The following is a 24,888-nucleotide window of genomic DNA, read 5'->3' as shown; positions in this document are numbered from 1 at the left end:
GCTAGAATAGATGTGTCTGTCTGTCTGTGTTTCTTTATCTCTCTCTCCTTGGCCGCTGTCTGTATCCTTCTGTCTCCCCCTCCCCCCCGAGCAAAGCTGTCTGCCCCCAGCACCCACCTCCCCCTCAAATGTCTCTCCATGGCCCTCTTCTGTCTTCCCCCCAGAGCAAAGCTGTCTGTCCCCTTTCCCTATCTCTCCATGGCCCCTTCTGTCTCCCCCAGCACACCCCTCCCCCCAAAGCAGCCCCCTATCCCTCTCCCTGTCTCTCCATGGCCCCTTCTGTCTTCCCCCCCAGAGCAAAGCTGTTTGCCCCAAGCACACCCCTCCCCCCAAAGCAGCCCCCTTTCCCTCTCCCGCTGACTCTCTCTCTGGCCCCCTTTCTCTGTCTTTCTGTCCCTCTCCCTGGCCCTGTGTCTTTCTTTCTTTCTGTCTCCCTCCCTCCCGCTGTCTGACTGTCATTTTTCCCCATTTCCCTGTGCAGCAGCATTTCCATCCCACTTCCCTATGCAGCAGCAACAGCATTTCCCTCCTATCCCCCCCTTTCCTGTGTAGAAGCAGTAGCAGCATTTTCCCCCACGCCCCCTTTCCCTTCTCTTCCCTACTCCGTTCGGCCCCTCCCCCTTCTTTTACTGCCATTGTCGATCCGGCCTGCTCCTGACCCTCCCACCGCTGACAAACCTTGGGACTCCAGCCGCGTAGGCAGCACTTTAAACACGCTGCTTCGCGGCCTTCTACTGGCGATTTCCTCTGCCGCATCTGTCTCCGATGATGTCATCAGAGACGCGGCAGAGGAAATCGGCAGAGAAGGGCGTGAAGCAGCATGTTTATAGTGTTGCCTACGCTGCTGGAGCCGGGAGGCGACAGAGAGGGCAGGGGGTGCTAGCGACCAGCAGCTGCCGCTCCGCAGGTGGAGAGCAGGGAAAGGCGCGCATGCCTTGTCTTGCCTCGCGTGAGGCCAGACCGTAATTCGCGCATGCGCACTTCCTATGGGTTGCTACAGCTCACGGAAAACGGACGCACACATAGGAAGTGCGCATGCGCGGCTTACCGTTTTATTATATTAGATATATACTTGAATATAAACCGAGATTTTAGGGCCAAAAAATGGCCTAAAAATGGGGGTCTCTGTTTATATTCAGGTCCTTAGGTCTGCACATTACCCTTTGTCCCCACCCGGGAGAGAGGGGGTTATATTAAATTGCCCTGCCTTGCACCCAGCCCTCCTTTCCTCCCTCCTTCCTTCCCAGCTCTGCACTCAGCCTCCTATGTCCACTGCAAGCCTGCATTATGCCAGGGTTGTCAAAGTCGGTCTTCGAGGGCCACAATCCAGTCGGGTTTTCAAGATTTCCCCAATGAATATGCATGAGATCTATTTGCATGCACTGCTTTCAATGCATATTCATTGGGGAAATCCTGAAAACCTGACTGGATTGTGGCCCTCAAGGACCAATTTTGACACCTGTGCCTTAAGCCCTGGTGATCCCACGGTGAGCTGGGACAGGAGCAATCCTTCTCACATCGTGTCCCGGCCAGCTGTTAACCAGCCCGCCATCAGGGTTTAATCAGACCTCGCTCATTGAGAAAAGTCACTACACTCCTGCAGCATCAGAGATAAAATGTTTTGCTTGTCTTGCAAAACACTTGCAAACCAAGTTACTTGCAATCTAAGGTTTTACTGTACTTTAATTTTAGGTGGGTTTTTTTGTTTTTTTTTTGGGGGGGGGGAGATTTTACTAGTTCTTTTTATTCAAAAGAGGACAAATGCAATAATAAGCCAAACAGCACAAAAGAAATCAGAGAACTCTTCCACCCCTATCTCTCCCTCCCCATCACACTAACACAAGCTGGGAACAATAAGAATTATACACTATCAGATTTACCAAAATTATCCAAAGTGCCCATATCCTTTTAAATCTGCACAAATCCTCCTTTTATGCAGCGGCTATTTCTTCATATTTATAAACTGAACTCACCACATTCCACCATTCAGACAATATAACCTAGAGCAGTCAACCCTGTCCTGGAGGATGCCCAGGCCAGTTGGGTTTTCAGGATAGGCCTAATGAATATGCATGGAGCAGATTTGCATGCCTGGCACCTCCATTATATGAAGATCTCTCTCATGCATATTTATTAGGGCTATCCTGAAAACCCGACTGGCCTGGGGTCCTCCAGGACAGAGTTGGGAACCACTGACCTAGAGTACAATACCCATCAATAGCCTAGAACAGTGGTAGGCAAACTCATTAGTCAAAAGAGCCAAAGATCAGCAGTACAATGATTAAGATTTCTTTTGAGAGCCAAATTTCTTTTCAAGAACCATGTTTTTAGGAGTCGGTTTAAATTATGCCACAGAATACAAAAATAATTGTGATGCACATATCCCAAAGCTAACATATTCCAGTTAATAAATTAAAAATAAAACAATTTTTTCTACTTTGTTGTTAGGATATTTTGTTTTTCCATCGTCTTGGTCCCAGTTTCTCTTTCTGATTTTTATCTTCAACTAATGGCCTCTTTTACAAAGCTGCGCAGCAACAGCCCCGAAGCCCTTTAAATCTCTATGGGCTTCGGGGCCGTAAGCGCAGCACAGCTACTAGTGCGGCTTTATAAAAGAGGCCATAATTCTCTTTCCAAAGTCTGCTGTTCATTTTTTTCTCCTCTCTTGTTCCATTTCTTCCTTATGCTTGTCTCCAACATATTGATTTTTCCCTTTCAGCTTTCTTAACTTTTTATTTTTGCCTCTGTCCACTCAAATCTTGCCTACTTTCTCACCTTTCTTTTTAAATGTTCAGCTACCTCTCAATTCTACATCTCTCAGTCCCTAGCTCTCCCATTTCCCATCTCCTTTCCCAGCCTCTTATTTCCTGCTATCTACTCCCCATTACCACATTTCTACCACTGTACTCACTGCTCTTTCACTCATTTCCTCATCCACATGGCTCACCACTTTCGGAATCCCCCTCCCTCTCTCCACTGGTCAGGCTATAACTCCCTATCCCTTTCTTTCCATCCCCTTTCTTATCCCAGCTCTCTTCCCTCCTGCCTTCCCATGGGTCCATCTCTCCTCCTCTATCCTCATGGTCCAACATTTTGCTCCCCCTCGTTTATGTTTTTCTTCTTCCCTCCCCCCTTGAGACTGAACAATGAAATGGCCACAGGCCTAAAATTTCTCCCTACCTCCCTTCCATCCCCAGATACAACGTCTTTCCCTTTCTCTTCCCAAATGGCCAAAACCATTATCTCTACTTTCATAAAGCCATCCTTAGTGCTGATATAGCCCTAACTGCCAAAGCATCTCACATGGAAATTACTTTTCCTACTTACAACTCAGTCAGAAGGATCTTTAAGCCTTGGTCGTCTTGGTTAGAATCTAACTCATCCAAAATAGCTGGCTCCCTTGCTGCAGTCTTCTGCAGGCGGCGGCGGCTCCTCGTGGGTGATTCGGAAGCCTTCTCTCTGACGTCGTGATGTCACAGCCACGTCGAGATGACACAGCCACGGATTGCGCGCGGGGAGCCGACACCGCCCGTGGATGACTGCAGCAAGGGAGCCAGCTATTTTGGATGAGTTTTAGGGAGCCGGCCAGAAAACTACCTGGCACAGAAGGGAGGGAGGGAAAAGCTGGGCCACACAAGCCGCATTCTCTAGCAGAGCCGCACTCAAGTGGCTAAAGAGCCACATGCGGCTCGCGAGCTGTAGTTTGCCGACCACTGGCCTGGAATTATCATTATGTAGTAAAACAAGCAACACTGCTGATCTCAATATAACTATAACTTACTTTATAGGAGAGATCAACCTTAATGCCCAGCACACAAAACCTTTCCCACACTGGATCCCAAAATGGACTCACAGCCTATGAGAAAAAGTGCCAATGCCTGTTCTGCATGACCAACCCCTTTGTCAAACACTGACACTTTCAAGGATGTCCACTCCAAAACACTCTATGCACAATATAAAGTAAAATAGAAATTGCACAAGGCGGCCTGCATAACTGAACCCCAAAATATTCCCATATCCACCTCCTCAAATAGAGCTTTTTGCATCTCCCCACAACAACAAACTGCCCTAGTTCTGTTCCAGACTCATAAGAACATAAGAATTGCCGCTGCTGGGTCAGACCAGTGGTCCATTGTACCCAGCAGTCTGCTCCTGTGGCGGCCCCTAGGTCAAAGACCAGTGCTCTAACTGAGACCAGCCCTACCTGCGTACGTTCTGGTTTAGCAGGAACTTGTCTAACTTTGTCTTGAATCCCTGGAGGGTGTTTTCCCCTATAACAGCCTCCAGAAGAGCGTTCCAGTTTTCCACCATTCTCTGGGTGAAGAAGAACTTCCTTACGTCTGTATGGAATCTATCCCCTTGGAGAGGGTGACCAACCTGTCTTAATCTACTAAGTCTATTCCCTTCAGTATCTTGGAATGTTTCGATCATGTCTCCTCTCAGTCTCCTCTTTTCAAGGGAGAAGAGGCCCAGTTTCTCTAATCTCTTGCTGTACGGCAATTCATCCAGCCACTTAACCATTTTAGTCGCTCTTCTCTGGACCCTTTCGAGTTGTACTGTGTCCTTCTTCATGTACGGCGACCAGTGCTGGATGCAGTATTCCAGGTGGGAGCGTACCATGGCCTTCTTCATATATGGCGACCAGTGCTACGCAATATTCCAGGTGAGGGCGTACCATGGCCCTGTACAGCAGCATGATAACCTTCTCCAATCTGTTCGTGATCCCCTTCTTAACCATTCTTAGCATTCTGTTTGCCCTTTTCGCCGCCGCTGCACATTGTGCAGACGGCTTCATCGACTTGTTGACCAGTACTCCTAAGTCTCTTTCCTGGGGGAGGGGTCTCTCCAAGTACCGCCCTGGACATCATGTATTCGTGTATAAGATTTTTGTTACTGACATGCATCACCTTACACTTATCCACGTTGAACCTCATTTGCCATGCTGCAGTCCATTTCTCGAGTGTGTTTATGTCACGCTGCAGATCTTCGCAATCTTATGTCTTTACTACTCTGAATAACTTAGTATTGTCTGCAAATTTAATCACCTCACTCGTACCAATTTCCAGATCATTTATAAATATGTTGAAAAGCAAGGGTCCCAGCATCGAACCCTGCAGCACTCCACTGGTGACGCTTTTTCAGTCTGAATATTGTCCATTTACCCCCACTTTCTGTTTCCTATCCGCCAGCCAGTTTTTAATCCACTTATTTCACCCTCAATTCCATGGCTCCAGATATACAATGTTGACCGGGTCACCCTCGTCTATCTGCCTGTTTACTCCCTCGAAGAAGTGCAGCAAGTTCGTCAAGCAAGATCTTCGTTTGCTGAAGCCGTGCTGGCTGGTCCTCATCAGATTGTGTCTATCAAAGTGCTCAATGATGCGGCCCTTTATCAGCGCCTCTACCATCTTTCCCGGTTCCGAGGTCAGACTCACCGGTCTGTAGTTTCCTGGATCACCCCTTGAACCTTTCTTGAAGATCAGCGTAACATTTGCCACCTTACAGTCTTCTGGAATCCTTCCTGATTTGATCGACAGATTGGCTATTAGTTGAAGCAGTTCAGTTATAGCCCCTTTCAGTTCCTTGATTACCCTCGGATGGATGCCATCCGGTCCCTGTATACTAAGGGTTGTAAGCGCATTCGCACTCTAAAGTTGTGTTCCCTGATCCGTCGCAGACATGAGAGTGCGCATGCGCGCTTATCACGCATCAGGCTAACCACCGCTGCAGCCAGCTGAGGTCTATGACGCAGCTCAGCCTCTTCAGACACCTCCACCAGTCGGGCAGCCAGCCACCGATCTCCAGCGGACGGGGTATCGGAGGAGAGGGATCGCGGCCGCTCAGCGCCCCCACCGAGGAGCCCAGCAACTTTCTGCCCGGGCTCTTTAACTGACCCCGCTGCCCGGTGGCGATTCCAGCAGCGTGTGCAACAGTCTTCATATGGTGCTTCGGGCCCTTCTACTGCCCTGATTTGCTCTGCTGCCTCTCTGATGATGTCATCAGAGATGCGGCAGAGCAAATAAGGGCAGTAGAAGGACCCGAAGCAACGTGTGGAGACTGCTGCACACGCTGCTGGAATCACCAGGTTTGTAGTTGGGCCCGCGGGAAGGTAAAGTAGGGTAGAGGAAACGCTAATGCTGCTGCACAGGAAACTGGTGTGGGGGGAGGGAAATGGAGGGGGAGGGAATGCTGCTTTGGACAGACAGACAGACAGAGGGAGGAAGGGAGACAGAAAGAAAAGAAGAAAGACACAGGGGCAGGGAGATACACAGAAAGACAGACGGACAAAGGGGGCCAGGGACAGAGACAGAAAAAAAGACAGCGGGAGTCGCGTCGGTGGGGGGGGGGGGGGGGTTGCGGGATGTGGCAGAGGGAACTTTTCCAATGGGTGCAACTGGGCGGATGTCGGAAACCTCTGATCAGGGGCAGAGCAAGGTAAGTGTATTATAGGGATAAGAAGGAGGAGTGGGGAGAAAAAGGAAGGGATGCCTACTGCTGGACAGGGGGAGAAGGAAAGAGGTGCTGATGGACAGGGGGGCTGACGAAAAAGGAACAGAGGCCTAATGTTGGACAGGGGGAGAAGGAAAGAGGTGCTGCTGGACAGGGGGGAGGTAAAACAAAGGGAGAAAGACTGCTGCTACATAAGGTGAGCAGTGAAGGGGTAGTGGTGGACACAGGGGAGGTAAAAGGAAGGGAGAATGGACAGGGGGAGCAGGCAAGGGGTGGTGATGGGCAGCCAAGGAAAAAGAAAGATAGAAAGGAAGAAAGCGGCTAAGGAGAGAGAGAGAGAGAGAGAAAGAAATAAAGACAGACACACACATATATTCTAGCACCCGTTAATGTAACGGGCTATAAGACTAGTGCTAAGCATAAAAGCATAAGGTTACAACAGCAGTTTATAAAGAGCAATGAAGGTTTGTTTGTTTTTTGCTGGTGATGTGTGGGGTAAAGTCAATATCTGAAGTTTTTTCCTTCTCTACTATAAGGCACACTAGTTGAATTAAGCATTTTAGTAGAGAGGTTCCTGTTGTTATTTCTGTTAAGTGTACACTTATACATGAAAATGGCAGCAAAACAGCTAAGTACCATTCTGCAAGGACCAGTGTAAGTGGCATAGTGCATAAATACAAAAGGGTGGAGTATGGACAGGTTATGGGTGTGCTTTTTACTAATGTAACTTAAGATACAGAACATTGTAAGTTAAGTGTTCCCTTACATTTAAGCTCCTGTAGTTACACCATGGGACTCATAATCAAACCTTAAACACGTCTAAAAACCCACCAAAGTCAGCACTTGGATGATCTAAACGATAGGTGGTCCAAAAGCTGATAGACAAACTGAATTTTTGGACATATCGAGGGACATTTTAGGCCTCTGAATGCTGCTGTGTGCTCAGAGCTGAAAGTGGCGTATCTGGAGGAGTGGTTAAGGCGGTATTTGGGCAGGATGGGGGACAACCTACACTTAGTCGTCCTGCAGGGTTAATTGCATGTTTCACGAGACTTCCTGGATGAAACTTATATGTTGTGAGTTAGACGATGTGAAAACAGGGGTAAGTGCCAAAAAGGTATTCAAAGTGACCAGATAACCACTGCAGAGACAAAGTAAAGACCCCATACACTCCCCCAGTGTTCACTGACCCCCCCTCACACCCTCACAAAGATCAGAATAAAAACGTACATACCTGTCTCTGGAACATCAGCAACTGGTATAGGAAAGCCTAGTAGAGTTGCATACAGGTGTCCTAAGTAGCCTGGGAGAGGGGCTAGTGAACCATAGAGAGGAGGACCCAAGCCCATAAAGCCACTCTAACCATATTTATGGTGGAACATGTGCACCCCCAAAACTCTACTCTACTGCCATAGAGGTGCCACCTGCAGCCATAAGGGCTACTGGGGTTGTAGACAGGTGGGTATAGTGGGTTTTGAGGGGCTCACCATAAACATCTCATTAGAACTCTATTATAGGTTATCTGGCACACTTTAATGAAGTTCACAGCCCTCTAGGGTGCCCCACTACTCTGTTGCCATGTCTGGGTGGCCAGTCCATCACAATGCTCTCATGTCCAAATGGTCTTGTTGTACATGTTGTCACACCTGCGCTCTTGAGCTGCGTCAAGAGCCCACAGGATCGTGACAAAGTTCTCTTGCCCGGCGTGTCCCTTACTACCAACGGACCCTTCAGGACTTTACCTGGCTTACCATTAGCCTAATAAGGGCATGCAAGAGAAGAGTCCAAGTCAGAATTCACCAAAACTTAGCTTTATTATAGTCACTGGTTTCACAAAGCAAAAATGCAGGCTTCAGCTTAGCAGTTAAAAACAAAAACAAAAACCATTCACTTTAGGAAAACATAAGCTTCTCATACAGAGACCAAAACCCCAAACCAAGTGTCCAAGTTTTGTAAGTAAATTGCAATCCAGTCCCCTGCTTCCGGACTTTCCTAGCAGCATGAAACACAGTCCTCTTCACCAGAGCAGTTAATTTGAGAACACAGGCTTAGAATAATTACTTAGCTGCTTATTCCCCAGCAGCAGTCCTGTCAGTCCGTGGACAGGTAAAGTACAGAAGGGAAAAAAAAGCCCCAAACAAAACTGAGTAACAAAAGTCACATGGTTTACCTTCAGCTTAACGTTTTCCCAAACAAACTGTTCTGAAAGTAGGCATAAAATTCAGAAGCACAGGTTTTATAATGAAAACTTAGCACAGCCAAGCCTGTGGAGAAGTTTTATTTTGAGCGCCTTTGCTCTGGGAAAGTGCAGGGCTCTCAGAACGTTTTCCTGCTGAGACGTTACTGTGATCAAATATGCACAGCTGTGGGGAAGGAACGTACTTGGCTCAGCCTGGCTGCTAGCAGGGAAAACATATCCACACATTTGTTAGGCTCAAAATTAAAGCTCTCAGGCACAAACTTAAAATCCAATATAAAAGGAGAGAAATACAAATCTCCTTCAAAAGAAAACCATCTTCTCTGGAGGCTCAGAGACTGAATGCAAAACACAGCACATATGTCTCACTGCATTTCTATATCTATTGGAAAAACCTCAGGTCCTACTAGATTCTCAAATGTCCATGGCTTCCCCTGGTTTTTGCTCCCAACTCTCAGAGGCAGGAACCAGCTCATCTGCGTCTATCATATGGCAGTCAGTTTCCCTTGCCTTCTTAGGCTGGGGAGAGAAAATCTCCCTTTTTCTCAGGCTCCTGCCAGCTTCTGTTTCCCACAGTCCAGCTTGGTTCTCTCCTGCTTGTCTTCACTTTGCTTGCCTCCCTATTGCTCTGCACTGCCTCGTTTTAAGCTGTGGAGAAACAGTACCCCTGAGCCTAGCTTGTTCTGTTTGGCTAAGTGCAGATTCCTTTCCAGCCCTGGCTCTTATAGTGACAGGCTGCTGGAAAGGTAGTACTCGCCTGGAAGGCTTAGGGACAGGTTTAAACTGAGTAAAGCTTTCATGTCTGTCTTTTCCTTGCCCTACCTCCTCTGTTGTCAACTCTGTCCTAGTAGTAGTCAGCTAGTTCTGTAAGCTGTGATTCTACTTGGTCAGCTCTTTTACATCGGGGTATAGTGTATTTCTTCCCTATCTCTGGGACAAAACCCGGAACAGACTTGGGTTTGGCACAACATTTGGGACTTGGATTAAATTTTGGTCGAAAATGTGGTATAAAGATAGATGTACTGGTGGTCTGGACAATCAACTGCCTGGACATCCAGATAGCCGATTTTCACAAAAATAAAATTTTGGACGTATAGTGATATGCCTTTCGAGAATGGACATTTTCCCAGTGCTGACTTTTGGCATTTAGCACCATATGTCCAAATCAGACTTAGACATATGTTTTGATTATGCCCCTCCATGTCTATAGTTGTTGTAACTGCAGATGCCTAGATTTTATCTGCAGCAGTGCTGGGCTACAATGGAATCTGGGCACTGAGATACCATTATAGAAAAGGCTCTCAGTGCACAGCACCAGGGTTTCTAAAAAGAGGCAATTGGGACAATTCTTGCCCCAATAGTGTGCTGAAGAAAACCTTTGATGAATGAGGAAACAGAGAAAGTAACTTCAACAAGAATAAAGTTATTATTATTATTATCACTGGGGAACGGACGGGAAATGGAAGCTCTGTTTGAGCAGTGATTAAATTGCATTTTTTTCCTCTCCAGTGCCAGATTTATTTACCTTTTGTGAATCAGTGATATGTCTGGATAAATTAAAATACCTTGAACCTGCTTTACCCAAGCCTTCTCTGCCTTCTCGTTTTGGACTCCGCCCCCTGAACCTTGAACCTGCTTTACCCAAGCCTTCTCTGCCTTCTTGTTTTGGACTCCGCCCCCTGAACCTTGAACCTGGTACATGCTTCTTATAAGTTGCCCCCGCTGAGTCAGACCAGAAGTCCATCTTGCTCAGCGGTTCGCTCCCGCCGCGGCCCATCAGACCTAGTGCCTGAACAGTGATCCCTGATTATTTTTATAATTTACCTCTAATCCCATCCCAATAATCTACCTCTACTCTTATCTGTACCCCTTACTCCCTTTGTCTTCCAAGTACTTATCCAAAGCTTCTTTGAAACACTGTAGCGTGCTCCTGTTTATCACATCCTCCAGTAGCGCGTTCCATGTATCCACCACCCTCTGTGTGAAAAAGAACTTCCTGGCGTTTGTTCTAAACCTCTCCCTTTCAATTTCTCTGAGTGCCCCCTTGTACTTGTTGATCCCCTTAATTTGAAAAATCTGTCCCTGTCTATTTTTTCTATGCCCTTCATGATCTTGAGGGTTTCTATCATGTCTCCTCTAAGTCTCCGCTTTTCCAGGGAGAAAAGCCCTAGCCTTTTCAGTCTGTCAGTATATGAGAGGTCCTCCATACCCTTTATTAACTTAGTTGCTCTTCTTTGAACTCTCTCAAGTACCTCCATGTCCTTCTTGAGGTACGGCGACCAGAATTGAACACAATACTCCAGGTGCGGGCGCACCATAGCACGATACAGTGGCAGGATGACTTCCTTCTTTCTGGTCGTGATACCCTTCTTAATGATACCCAACATTTTGTTTGCTTTCCTTGAGGCTGTTGTACACTGCGCCGATGCCTTCAATGTTGTGTCTACCATCACTCCCAGGTCTCTTTCAAGGTCGCTCACCCCTAGCGTTGATCCCATTTTGTAAGTGAACATCGGGGGGTTTTTCCCTATATGTACGACTTTGCACTTCCCTATGTTGAAACTCATTTGCCATTTTTTGGCCCATTCTTCCAGTGTTGTCAGATCTTTTTGGAGATCTTCGCAGTCCTCCATGTTATTTACCTTGCTATATAGTTTGGTGTCATCCGCAAATTTAATAACCTCACATTTTGTTCCTGCCTCCAGGTCGTTAATGAATATGTTGAAAAGTAGCGGTCCCAGCACCGACCCCTGTGGAACTCCGCTCGTGACCCATTGCCAGTCTGAGTAATGGCCCTTTACTCCAACCCTCTGTTTCCTGTCCGCCAACCAGTTTTTGATCCATCGGTGGACCTCCCCTTGCACCCCGTGGTTCCATAGCTTCCTTATTAGTCTTTCATGTGGCACCTTGTCGAAGGCTTTTTGGAAGTCAAGGTAAATGATATCTATGGATTCCCCTTTATCCACCTGGCTGGTTACCCCCTCAAAGAAGTATAATAAGTTTGTGAGGCATGACCTGCCCTTGCAGAAGCCATGCTGGATCGACTTTAGCTGCCCATAGTTGTAGATGTGTTCCCAGATGCTGTCTTTAATCAGTGCTTCCATCATCTTTCCCGGGACCGAGGTCAAGCTCACCGGCCTGTAGTTTCCTGGGTCTCCCCTTGAACCTTTCTTGAAGATGGGCGTGACATTTGCTATTTTCCAGTCTTCCGGAATCTCTCCAGTTTTTAAGGATAGGTTGCATATTTGTCGAAGTGGTTCAGCTATTTCGTTCCTTAGTTCCTTGAGTACCCTTGGGTGAATGCCATCCGGACCTGGCGATTTGTCGCTCTTTAGCCTTTCTATCTGCCGGAGGACATCCACCTTGCTTACCTCTAGTTGAACCAGATTTTCATCCTGCTCCCCCTTTACGATCTCCTCAGGTTCCGGAATGTTGGTTGTGTCCTCCCTCGTGAAGACTGACGTGAAGAACTTATTTAGCCTGTCAGCTATCTCCTTTTCTTCTTTTACCACTCCCTTTCTGTCCCCATCATCCAAGGGTCCCACTTCCTCCCTTGCTGGTTGCTTCTCCTTAACGTACCTGAAGAATGATTTGAAGTTTGTTGCTTCCCCCGCCAGTCTCTCTTCATATTCTCTTTTTGCTTTCCTAACCACTCGGTGACACTCCTTTTGGTGGTTTTTATGCTCCTTTTGGTTCTGCTCTGTTTTGTCCTTTTTCCATTTTTTGAATGATGCTTTCTTGTCTCTTATCGCCTTTTTTACTGCATTTGTTATCCACACTGGGTTTTTTGTTCTATTTTTTTTGCACCTTTTCCTGTACTTGGGGATGCACAGGTTCTGTGCTTCGTGCACTGTGCCCTTGAGTAGGGCCCAGGCATTTTCACTCTCCTTGCGGCACAAGCCGCAAAGGCGCGCGCCAAAGGAGCGCACTTAAGGAGCAGGTCCTGCTCCTTAGTGCACTCCTTTGTATGCGATTGCCGAGCGCCAAAGTAAATTCATCAATCCCACCAAGTAAGGCTTTTAAACATTTTTTTCGTACTTACGGTATTAGCCTCACTCTGCATTCCTTACATTTATTTAATTCATTTTACTCTTAATTTCTCACCATTCCACCCGTCTAACCCTACTAGTCTTTTAAAAATGGATTATCTCTCCTCTAATATATCTGTAATTAATGGGCACCGACCACATAAGTCAGATAATAGACTTGTTCCTTTTCGATTCCCAGAACGTCTAGATATTCCCTTGCTACCTCTTCAAAAGGATTCTCTTAACACTAGCGTGGCCTTACTTGGCCCATCGACCAAGCAAGTCAAAATAGGCCTAATTAATATCCACTCTTTTAAAACCAAATATCACATACTTAAAGATTTAATTGTCCAGGAAGGCTATGATATATTTTGTTTAACTGAAACATGGCTCACTGAAGGGGAAGAAGCTTATCTTTCTTACACCTCTCCCCCCGGATTCTCTTTTCTTTACAATCATCGGCGTCTTAAACGTGGAGGAGGTTTAGCAGTTATTTATCGTGACTCAACAGCATTAGGTATTGAATATTCCCCAGCCAACGCTTCAATAGAATTTATTCAATTCACTAATCAGATTCGACCACAGTTAGACGTACTTCTTCTTTATTTACCTCCCCCTATTAGTTGAGATAATTTTGCTCAATTACAGTCACTTTTGTTTGATTTTGGATCTTCCTCTTCAAATCCATTGATTTTAGGTGATTTTAATATTCATTTTGACGAACCTAATAGTATTTACACTAAAGAAATCCTATCTTATATCAACCAACTTGATTTTTGTCCAGTACTAACAGTCCCAATGCACCAAGCAGGACATACAATTGACATGGTTTTGATTTCTTCTTCTGCAACTGGCAATTACCTGACAGGACCCTGCCTCCCAGTTCTGTGGTCTGATCACTTTCTAATTTCGATAACTCACATAACTTCACTTCACAAAGCGCATAATATTCCTCATACTGTTAAGTATAGAGATTTTAACAACTTTTCTTTTGACTCAATTACTTCAGTCTTTAAACTAAATCTTTCAGACCGAGGACATTGACCTGAGACCGAAGTGAAAATTGAAGAAGGGAAAGTCAGCAATCCTAGTGGGAGACTCGATCCTCAGGCATGTGGACAGCCACATAGCAGGAGGGAGAGAGGATCGACTGGTGACCTGCCTCCCAGGAGCAAGAACCAAGGACATCGTGGACATAATTGGGAAGATCCTGGAAGGAGCGGAGACGGAAGAGACCGCAGTAATGATCCACATAGGGACGAATGATGTCAGCAGGAGAGACTACAGAAGAAGCATGCTGATAGAACAGTTCAATATTCTGGGAAGGAAGCTGAAGATGAGGACCCAGAAGATAGCGTTCTCAGAGATCCTACCGGTACCGAGGGCAGATGTGAAAAGGCAGGAGGAACTACAATCAATAAATGCGTGGATGAGGAAATGGTGTGAGGAAGAAGGATTCCACTTTGTGAGGAACTGGACAACGTTCTGGGGCAAGAGCAAGCTCTACAGGAGAGATGGACTGCACCTGAGCGCAGCGGGAACAAGGCTTCTATCAAATAACGTCAAGAGAGGAATAGAACAGACTTTAAACTAAGAGGAAGGGGAAAGCCGACAGTCGACCTAGCGTCGACGATTTGGAAGAAGGTATCCAGTGATGATACTAAGGGGAAAAAAGGCTGGGAAGAAACAAGGGACAAATTACAGGAGTCAACTAACCCAGAAGAAGAGGTTAGAAAGATTGTAGCAAAAGAGAAGACACTAAAGACCGAAACACAGGGAAAGGAAATGAAAACATTTAAATGCCAGGATCTAAATTGCATATATACTAACGCAAGGAGCCTAAGAAACAAAATGGGGGAACTAGAAGCCATGGCCAATGCAGAGGACTTAGACATCATTGGAATCTCTGAAACATGGTGGAATGAGGAAAGCAAATGGGATATAGCACTGCCGGGGTATAAGTTCTATCGCCAGGACAGGTCTGGACAGAAAGGAGGTGGAATAGCCCTATACATAAAAGAAAGCATACAATCGACAAGAATAGACACAGCGGAGACGACCAACAAGCTGGAATCGCTATGGGTTAAAATACCGGGTAGAAAAGGACATGAAATAAAGATGGGACAAACTGGAGATATTGATAAAGAAATGGAAGCTGAGATGAAACAAGAATGCAAAAACGGTTACACAGTTATTATGGGAGACTTCAACTACCCTGGGATAGACTGGAGTCTTGGAAACTCAAAATGCGCTAGGGAAACAGAATTCCTGGAGGCTACACAAGATTGCTTCATGGAGCAGCTTGTTAGAGAACCGACGAGAGGAAATGCCACTCTGGATCTAATCCTAAATGGGTTAATGGGACCTGTAAAGGAAATGGAAGTAGTGGGACCGTTGGGAAACAGCGATCATAATATGATCAAGTTCAAGGTAGAAGCAGGAATACCAAAAGGAAAGAGAACCATGGCGACAACTTTCAACTTCAGAAAAGGAAACTATGAAGCAATGAGAGAAATGGTAAGGAAGAAACTTAGGAACACTTCCAAGAAATGGCAGATGGTAGAACATGTCTGGTCTTTTTTCAAGGACATGGTGAGCGAGGCGCAAAATCTGTACATCCCCAGATTCAGAAAGGGGAGCAAAAAGAGTCGAATAAAAGACCCAGTATGGATGACTAAAATAGTGAAGGAAGCGATAAGCAATAAGAAAAATTCATTCAGGAAATGGATAAAGGATAAAACTGAGGGGAACTGGAAAGAGCACAGGAAGTATTAAAAAGAATGTCACCGTGTGGTTTGAAAAGCCAAAAGAGAGTATGAAGAGAGGTTAGCCAGGGAGGCACGAAATTTCAAACCATTCTTCAGATATGTTAAAGGGAAACAGATGGCTAAGGAGGAGGTGGGACCGCTGGATGACGGAGACAGGAAGGGAGTAGTGAAGGAGGAGAAAGAAGTCGCAGAAAAACTTAACATGTTCTTTTCATCTGTATTTACGAACGAAGACACAACCAACATACTGGAACCTGAGCAATTCTTCAATGAAAATCAAGCAGAAAAATTAACATCCATGGAATTGAGCCTTGAAGACATGCGCAGGCAGATAGATAAACTAAAAATTGACAAATCCCCGGGTCCGAACGGAATCCATCCAAGGGTTCTGAAGGAATTAAAGGAGGAGATAGCGGAGCTACTGCAGCAAATATGCAACCTATCCCTGAAAACAGGCGTAATCCCAGAGGTTTGGAAGACAACCGTCACGCCCATCTTTAAAAAGGGATCAAGAGGTGACCCGGGAAACTACAGACCGATGAGTCTGACCTCGGTTCCAGGGAAAATGGCGGAAGCACTGATAAAAGAAAACATTGATGAACACTTGGAAAGAAACAAACTTCTGATAACCAGCCAACATGGTTTCTGCAGGGGGAGATCGTGCCTAACTAACTTATTACACTTCTAAGGAATAAACAAACGGATGGACAGAGGTGACCCCATAGACATCATATATCTTGATTTCCAAAAAGCCTTTGACAAGGTGCCTCATGAACGACTACTCCGGAAACTGAAGAACCATGGGGTGGATGGAGAGGTACATAGATGGATCAGAAACTGGTTGGCAGGTAGGAAACAGAGGGTAGGGGTGAAGGGCCCCTACTCGGACTGGAGGAGGATCACGAGTGGTGTTCCGCAGGGCTCGGACCGCTGCTATTTAATATATTCATAAATGATCTAGAAGCAGGAACGAAGTGTGAGATAATAAAATTTGCGGACGACACCAAACTATTTAGGGGAGCTCGGTCTAAAGAGGACTGATAGGAATTGCAAAGAGACTTGAACAAACTAGAAGAATGGGCGACAAGATGGCAAATGAAGTTCAACGTTGAGAAATGTAAAGTATTGCATGTGGGAAGCAGAAACCCGAGGTACAACTATATGATGGGAGGGATGCTATTGAATGACAGTACCCAAGAGAGGTACTTGGGGGTAATGGTGGACACGTCAATGAAGCCGATGGCACAGTGCGCAGCGGCCGCTAAGAGAGCGAATAGAATGCTAGGTATAATCAAGAAGGGTATTACAACCAGGACGAAAGAAGTTATCCTGCCGCTGTATCGGGCGATGGTGCGCCCGCATCTGGAATACTGCGTCCAATATTGGTCGCCGTACCTTAAGAAGGATATGGCGTTACTCGAGAGGGTTCAGAGGAGAGCGACACGTCTGATAAAAGGGATGGAAAACCTTTCATACGCTGAGAGATTGGAGAAACTGGGTCTCTTTTCCCTGGAGAAGAGGAGACTTAGAGGGGATATGATAGAGACTTATAAGATCATGAAGGGCATAGAGAGAGTAGAGAGGGACAGATTCTTCAAACTTTCTAAAAATAAAAGAACAAGAGGGCACTTGGAAAAGTTGAAAGGGGACAGATTCAAAATGAATGCTAGGAAGTTCTTCTTTACCCAACGAGTGGTGGACAACTGGAATGCGCTTCCAGAGGGCGTAATAGGGCAGAGTACAGTACTGGGGTTTAAGAAAAGATTGGACAATTTCCTGCTAGAAAAGGGGATAGAAGGGTATAAATAGAGGATTACTGCACAGGTCCTGGACCTGTTGGGCCGCCGCGTGAGCGGACTTCTGGGCATGATGGACCTCAGGTCTGACCCAGGAGAGGCATTGCTTATGTTCTTATGTTCTTAAGATCTTTACTCATAGACTGTGCCATTTGCTTTAAATCATCTTTCATCATTAATCCAAATTGCACAATTCTTTCTCTGTCTTTGTCCTGAATGACATCTGGCCACATTGCTGGATCCTTCCAGTCAACAAATTTATGAGCAGGCGCGGAGGACGCATTTTTAAACAAATGTAGTTTATCCTTGTACTCCTTATGTAATTTTAATCATCTATGGATATGTTTGTATGTTTATTGTTCAAATGGTTTTATTTATTTCCCCAAATTTATTTTTGTTATACGCATTGAAAATATTTGATATTGCGTTTAAATCAAAATCTCAATAAACTTGAAACTTGAAACGAGTGCCCGTGAGATTGTGGGAGGGTTAAATACTCAAAACTTAGAAGAATAACAATTTACTTAAAGTTTTTGCTACACCAGCTTTCTGGTATCTTTACATACAGTGGCGTACGTAGCATATGTAACACCTGGGGCCCATCATTTTTTGGCACCCCCCATCTGTAAGAAAAACATGATTTTTAGTAACAAACCACACGTCACACATGAGTACCTAGGAAAAGGCAGCATCTTACATATTGCAGTGAGCAGTATATCAATACACCCATTGTAAAACTAAACAAGCCAGACCAGCACAGATCAATCCTACATCGTCAATCCTAACAGAAAACCATGTCTTTCGAACACACAGAACACAGAAAACACCTTCACCTAGTATGGAATATGTCATCACAAACTAACCCCTCACCCTTTTACAAAACTGTAGTGTGGATTTTAGCCACAGTGATAACAGCCCTGACGCTCATAGAATTCTGAGCATGTGAGCTGCTACCACCACGGCTGGCGCTAAAAAACGCTCCACAGTTTTGTAAAAGGGGGGATAAAATAGAAATACAGTTTCAACGCTCTAGCTCAGAGGTGCCCAAACTTTTTGAGCTTGTGAGCTACTTTAAAATGACCAAGTCAAAATGATCTACCAACAATAAAATTAAAAAACATAAAGCACACTATACGCTGAGAAAATGTTAATTATCATTCCTATTCTGGTTTTTTTTCAAAGAGATCAATGCAGATGACTCTATGCATTGTCACCTCAGTAACAACCATACAAAAATAGCCAAATATACCCCCCATCCTTTTTATTAAACCACAATAGCAGTTTTTAGTTCAGGGAGCTGCGCTGAATGCCCAGTGCTGCTCTTGATGCTCATAGGCTCCCTGCGCTAAAAACCACTATTGCGGTTTAGTAAAAGGGGACCATATTGTAAAATATAGATAGCAGATATAAATTCAGAACTGTGCATAGTAAGTGAAGGGAAGTTTTCATCTCTGGGAATTTACCCAGTTAACTATTAAGTTATTTGGGCAAATAGTTAACTATTAAGTTATTTGGGCAAATTCCTTTGAAAACTGTGGTAATACTGCCTCCACTTTGCTAAATTTAAAATAAAATCATTTTTCCTACCTTTGGTGATTTCATGAGTCTATGGTTGCACTTTCTTCTTCTGACTGTGCATCCAATCTTTCTTCCCTTCTTTCAGCCTGTATGCTTCCTCTCCTCCACACCTCATTCCCTCCCCCAACTTTTTCTTCCTCTCTTCATGCCCCCTTTCTTTTTTTCTGTTTCTCTTCTTTCCTTCTGTCTCCCTGCTGCCCCCTTTCTTTCTTTCTCCCTGCCGTTCCTCAAGCCACTGCCACTGCCGCTGCCATCGGGGAACAGGACCCACCAATGGATAAGAGGCCCCAAAGCCGACGCCGACGCATGCTCTCCCTGCTTCGGGCTGACCAGCATTCCTCTCCCTGACATCAATTCTGCCGTCGGAGAGGAAGTTCCGCCCAGCCAGGCAACGATTGGCTGGCCCGAACTTCCTCTCCAACAGCAGAATTGACGTCGGGGAGAGGAAGACTGATTGGCCTGATAGATCGCCAAGGCAAAGTGGGTCCTGGGTGATCGACTCACTTTGCCTTGGCGAGCTACTGGCGCCCCTGCCTTAGAACACTGCCTAGGACCCTGGGGGAGCCTGGGCCCCCTGTCAGCTCCGGGCCCCTGAATGCAGGACTGGTAGTACTGCCCTGATGGCGGCCCTGCTTAGGGTGCAAAGTTACACATGCAAGTTACAGAATTGCACCAGTTATACATGTAAATTAATTCTTAAATTAGCTGCTAATTGGTGTTATCAATAATTAGCTACAATTGGTGTTAATTGTTGCTAAATGGCACTAATTTGTAGTTATGCATGTAACTGCAATTAGCTGGTATTCCTCAAACTGACCAAATAAAAGACTACTGAGGTAGGGTACAGTAGGCATTTCCTTGTTCCTGGAGGCTCAGCATTTAAAATAAAAGAGTTGCTGAGGGATATGAAACTGGGTGTCCTGGTTTACAGTTCACTGCACTAACCACTAGGTTGCTCCTCTACTCTGTAAGGACTTGTGTGGGCCATTTTGGAAAAAAATGCTGCCAGACAGATGTCCTTGTCCCTGTTTTTTTAGTGTTCATAATTTGGACATTTCAGTTTGTAAAATAACTGTTTATGTTGAACGTTCTCATGTATTTTCAAACAGGAAACCCCAACGTATTTCCTGCTCTAAAATGGCCATGAGATGGATGTGGTTTTTTGGGACATTATGAGCAGAATATTCCAATTCTGACTTGGGTGTCCTTTCAAATATGCCTCTCCATGTGTCTTTATAAAATTGCTTCAGCAAGACAACAGATATCATGACTAAAATAAAGCTTCTTACATACAGTATACTCCTCCTCAAGATCACTATAAATGTTCCCAGGTAACATATGTATGGTGTAAACTGCTTAGATTTGCAGTATTTAAAAAATAAAATAAACAAACATACATCACGACTCCACCAATGCTTTCTCAAAACCTGCCCCAGAACATGCCTACACCCAGGTCATGTAAAAGAACACATGTTCTGGTCATATTTTTATAAGAGATATTTTCATAGTTATATTGCTATATACCTATTACAATATCTTTATAAAATTATTATCTATACATATATAGTCGCTGGGGAGATCAAAGGCATGTTGGCTGGATCCAATCAAGAATGACACGGGAATGAACATCAAGCAATTGAAAGAAGCTATGGAAAACAGTGAAACATGCAGAGGACTGGCCTTCAGAGTATCCAAGGGTTAGACACGACTGAATGGATAGTAGTAGTAGTATATAGTATATATAGTGATGAATATATGTATGACTGACTTTATGCTAACCTAAATTACACAACTGAGCTATTCAGATAGCAGCTGCATATCACTTATAATTGTAGTTGGGTGAAATACCCTTGCTCTGTCCCAGGACTATCCCATTACCCTTGTTAGAGTACTGGGGTTGTCTCAAAGAATTTTCAGCAACACTCTGAAGGTTATTCTATAAAGGGGCACCTATTTTTAGACACCAAGAACACAGCTATTTGGAACTTTTTCTATAAAGAAAAAACAGGTGGGAAGGTTGGAGCGGAAATCTGAAGCCGGGAAGGTTGGGGGGGGGGGAACGGGTGGTTCTGCAGTTTACCTCTCAACCTGAGTGATCTGCTATAAAATTCCTCTCATAATGGCACTGAAAATTCAAAGACACAGCACTTAAGTATTTGATAGCCATTGTTATATGTAGAAGTTCTTTTGGGTACTTGTAAATTACTGAATGTATATGGTGTAGACCAGTGGTCTCAAACTCAAACCCTTTGCAGAGTCACATTTTGGATTTCTAGGTACTTGGAGGGCCTCAGAAAAAATAGTTTTTGTCTTATTAAAGAAATTACAATTTTGCAAGAGGTAAAACTCTTTATAGTTTATAAATCTTTCCTTTTGGCTAAGTCTTAATAATAATATTGTCATTTATAGCTAAAGAGACATATGATCAAGAAACTGTTTTATTTTACTTTTGTGATTATGATAAACATACTGAGGGCCTCAAAATAGTACCTGGCGGGCCACATGTGGCCCCTGGGCTGCGAGTTTGAGACCACTGGTGTAGACAGAGTAAGAAATACACTGCAAAATATATCTCCTTGTTTAGTGATTACATGCAGGGACCAGCCCTGAAGTCTTAGGGAATACACTCACCTCCATTATGGTTGATGCTGTTGGACTCTATAAGTGCCACATTGATGGGCCTCCTGGAGGTGAAACGATCATCTTCGCTATCCAAATCATTTTCCCAGTTGGCAGCTTCTCCTTCATCGTTGAAGTTTTCATTATTCCCTTGGTTAGCAAGGTAATCATTTACATCATCTTTGCGGCAGAAGACAGCAACCCCATAGATACTGTTGTGGCCAATTTGATTGCCTGTGATATGAGGGAGGCTGGATGACATAATCCATACACCACAACCTTTATTACCTAAGGGAAAACAAAACAAAAGGGAATGTCAATGCATCCATATGGTATTACATAAGTTATCAAATTGTACGAGGATGCACAACATATAATATGTTCATATAATGAGTCAAAATGTTGTATTATCGTGGCATCGAGGTACCCCCCTCTTCAAACCCAGCATGCACCCAAAAAGAGGGAGAAAAAGCCTCAGACTAATGTAGCGGTATAGAACCAAAAGGTACAAATCAAAACTGCTTTAAATACTTTCGCTGGCAAAAAACTCCCTCATAGAACAGCTCAGGTTTAGAAAAGGGCAAAGTCACCCGGAGGCATGTTCAAGGACTTAGCTGACAAAAGATGACATGACAGCGTGCCTTCGGGTGATTTTGCCCTTTTCTAAACCTGAGCTGTTCTGTGAGGGAGTATTGTGCCAGTGAAAGTATTTGAAGCAGTTTTAATTTATACCTTTTGGTTCTATACCGCTACATTAGTCTGAGGCTTTTTCTCCCTCTTTTTGGGTGCATGCTGGGTTTGAAGAGGGGGGGTACCTCGGTGCCACGATCACACAACATTTTGACTCATTATATAACAATAAGTTATGCAACAGGTAGGAAGCATTAATTGCCTTTTAAACTAATAAAACATTCTAGCCCTAGTAATGCACACAGCACTGGATTCCACTGGTTCCCATCAATAGCTCATTGTATGGAATGTGTAAGAGGGTGCATGGTTGCCCATAAACATTTGTTGAACACAGATAAGTCTGAAATTTTGCTGATTGATAGGCGTGTGAATGTTCCATCATAATTGGCTTCAGGTACTTTGATAGGTAATCTAAAAGTGAAATTAGTGATATGAAATCTTGGAGTGATGCTAGATACAACACTGTCATTTCAGGATCAGGTTAAGAAACTGATTCAATCTTATTTTTATTATTTAATACTAAGCTGAAGCCTATGATAAAAGTCAGTGATTTCAGATCAGTAGTTCAGTGTTCGGTGGACTTTTGTAATGCACTTTATCTGGAGATGTCTCAAACTAGATTACATGCACTACAGCTGATCCAGAATGCTGAAGCTCATGTTACTGGAGGTTTATGTTGTTACCAACATGTGACCCCAGTGTTAAAAACAACTTCACTGGCTGCCTGTGAAATATCACATTCAATACAAACTGTTGAGTTTAGTCTTCCAAAGTTTGTACTGTACTTTCCTTCTTATTTTAAGAATGTAATACAATTTTATGCTGCCAGAAGACCATTAAGGATCAATGATGAAAAGAAGGTAGTTGATGGTGTAGCTAAGTGGGAAGTGTTCATTGAGAAAGGCGCAAAAGGGTCTAAAAGTGCCATGTGGTCAACAGGCATGTGACTCAGAAAGGCAAGCTGAAAAACAAGAGGAAAGCACAGGACTAAGAGGCAAAAATTCCCAAAGTACTCCCAGATTCTTGTGGATGTAATAAAGGGCAAAGTTTAGGTAGAGCACACGGAGGCTAATATTCAAAGCTATTTAGCTGTTCGGAACGGCTCCTGGCTGGCTATAGCCGAATATCCTGGGATATTCAGTGGGAGATAGATGGCTATCTCCCACTGAATATTTGGCTTAGCAGATTGGCTGATGACCGTCACCCTCAATATTCAATGGCTCACCAGCTAAGTTTGCTGATCAAATAAAGCTGCCTAAAAGGGTGGTATATTTTTGGCTGTTGAAAATCGGTCAGCTAGGCGCTGAATATTGGCTGGCTGGCTGGCCAAAAAATAGCCCAGAAATTCAATGCTGGTTGTGGGATATGGTGCTGGCAGTAAATTTTCAGGTTTACCACAGACCAAGGGAGATCACCAGCGATCTCCTGCGGTCTGAATATCATGTGTACAGATTATAAAATATCATAATCTATGGGGTTGATATTTTACTGACTGCTGGCAGTATTATACCTAGAAATTAAATGCTGGACCTTGGCATTGAATTTTTGGATTTGCGCAACCAGATAACGCATAGCTGCTTAAGTTCAATATTCAAACTTTAACCAGTTATGGGGCACAATATAAAGATAGACCTTATCCAGACCTTTATGCAGTGACCTTGTCCAGTTAAGTGCTGAATATCTGGCCAAATATTTAACTGGAATATCCAAATAACTGGTTTTGAGTTTGGTGCTAACCAGACATTTACAGTAACATATAAGGAACAAAAGAAGAGCCATACTGGGTAAGACCAATGGTCCTTCTAGCCCAGTATCCAGGCCAGAAGTAACTGGCAAAAACCCAAAGAGCAACATTTCATGCTACCAACCCTAGGGCAAGCATTGGTTTCCCCATGTCTGTCTCAAAAGCAGATTATGGCTTTTCCTCCAGGAACTTATCCAAACTGTTTTAAACCCATCCACGTTAACCACTGTTACCATATCCTCTGGCAGCGTGAAAAAATATTTCTTCCTATTGGTTTAAAGATGTTTCTCTGTAACTTCATTGAGTGCCTCTAGTCTTTGATGTAGTAAAAACTTGATTCATTTGTACCTGTTCTATACCACTCAGGATTTTGTAGTCTTCAATCATATCTCCCCCTCAGCCATCTCTTTTCCAAGCTGAAGAGCCCTAACCTTTAGTCTTTCCTCATACATGGGGTTCCATCCCTTTTATCATCTTGGTTGCTCTTCTTTAAACCTTTTCTAATTCCGCTATATCTTTTTTGAGATACAGCAACCAGAATTGAATGCAATACTCAAGGTGAAGTTGCACCGTAGAGCAATACAGAGGCATTATAATAGTCTTATTTACGATACCTTTTCTAATAATTCCTAGCATCTTGTTTGCTTTTTTGGCCACCTCCACACATCGGGTGTAAGGTTTCAGCATATTGTCTACAATAACACCTAGATCTTTTTCTTGGGCGTTGACCCCCAAGGTGGACCCTAGCATCCGGTAACTATGATTTGAATTATTCTTTCCAATGTGTGTTACTTTGCATTATCCTTCTTATGTGATGCTAATAGAAAGTATAAATTCTTTTTTTTTAATTCTTTTTTTACTGATATTTTTATATACTAGTGCTTTTTTTCTTCTTTTACCTTTTCTTCTTTGGGGAACAATAACCTCAAGTGCTCCTGGTTGTTTGAATTTAGAACAGGTCTTCTCAATACAACCAATTCATGAGCTATCACAGGTCTCATGTAACCCCACTATTTCC

General features: G+C 44.2%; 1 protein-coding gene across 3 annotated transcripts in view; it reads right to left on the bottom strand.

Moving 5' to 3' along the window:
* The window catches only part of FBXO10 (F-box protein 10), a 302,591-nt gene that overhangs the window by 55,860 nt on the left and 221,843 nt on the right, over positions 1-24,888 (bottom strand). For all 3 annotated transcript variants that reach the window (XM_033917276.1, XM_033917274.1, XM_033917277.1), the window contains one exon: positions 21,449-21,724. In XM_033917276.1, coding sequence (XP_033773167.1) covers positions 21,449-21,724 — 276 coding nt within the window. The remainder of the gene's footprint in view (positions 1-21,448; positions 21,725-24,888) is intronic.

Source organism: Geotrypetes seraphini, chromosome 1 (assembly GCF_902459505.1).
Source record: "Geotrypetes seraphini chromosome 1, aGeoSer1.1, whole genome shotgun sequence".
Taxonomy (NCBI): domain Eukaryota; kingdom Metazoa; phylum Chordata; class Amphibia; order Gymnophiona; family Dermophiidae; genus Geotrypetes; species Geotrypetes seraphini.
This window is presented reverse-complemented; position numbering and strand designations above follow the sequence as displayed.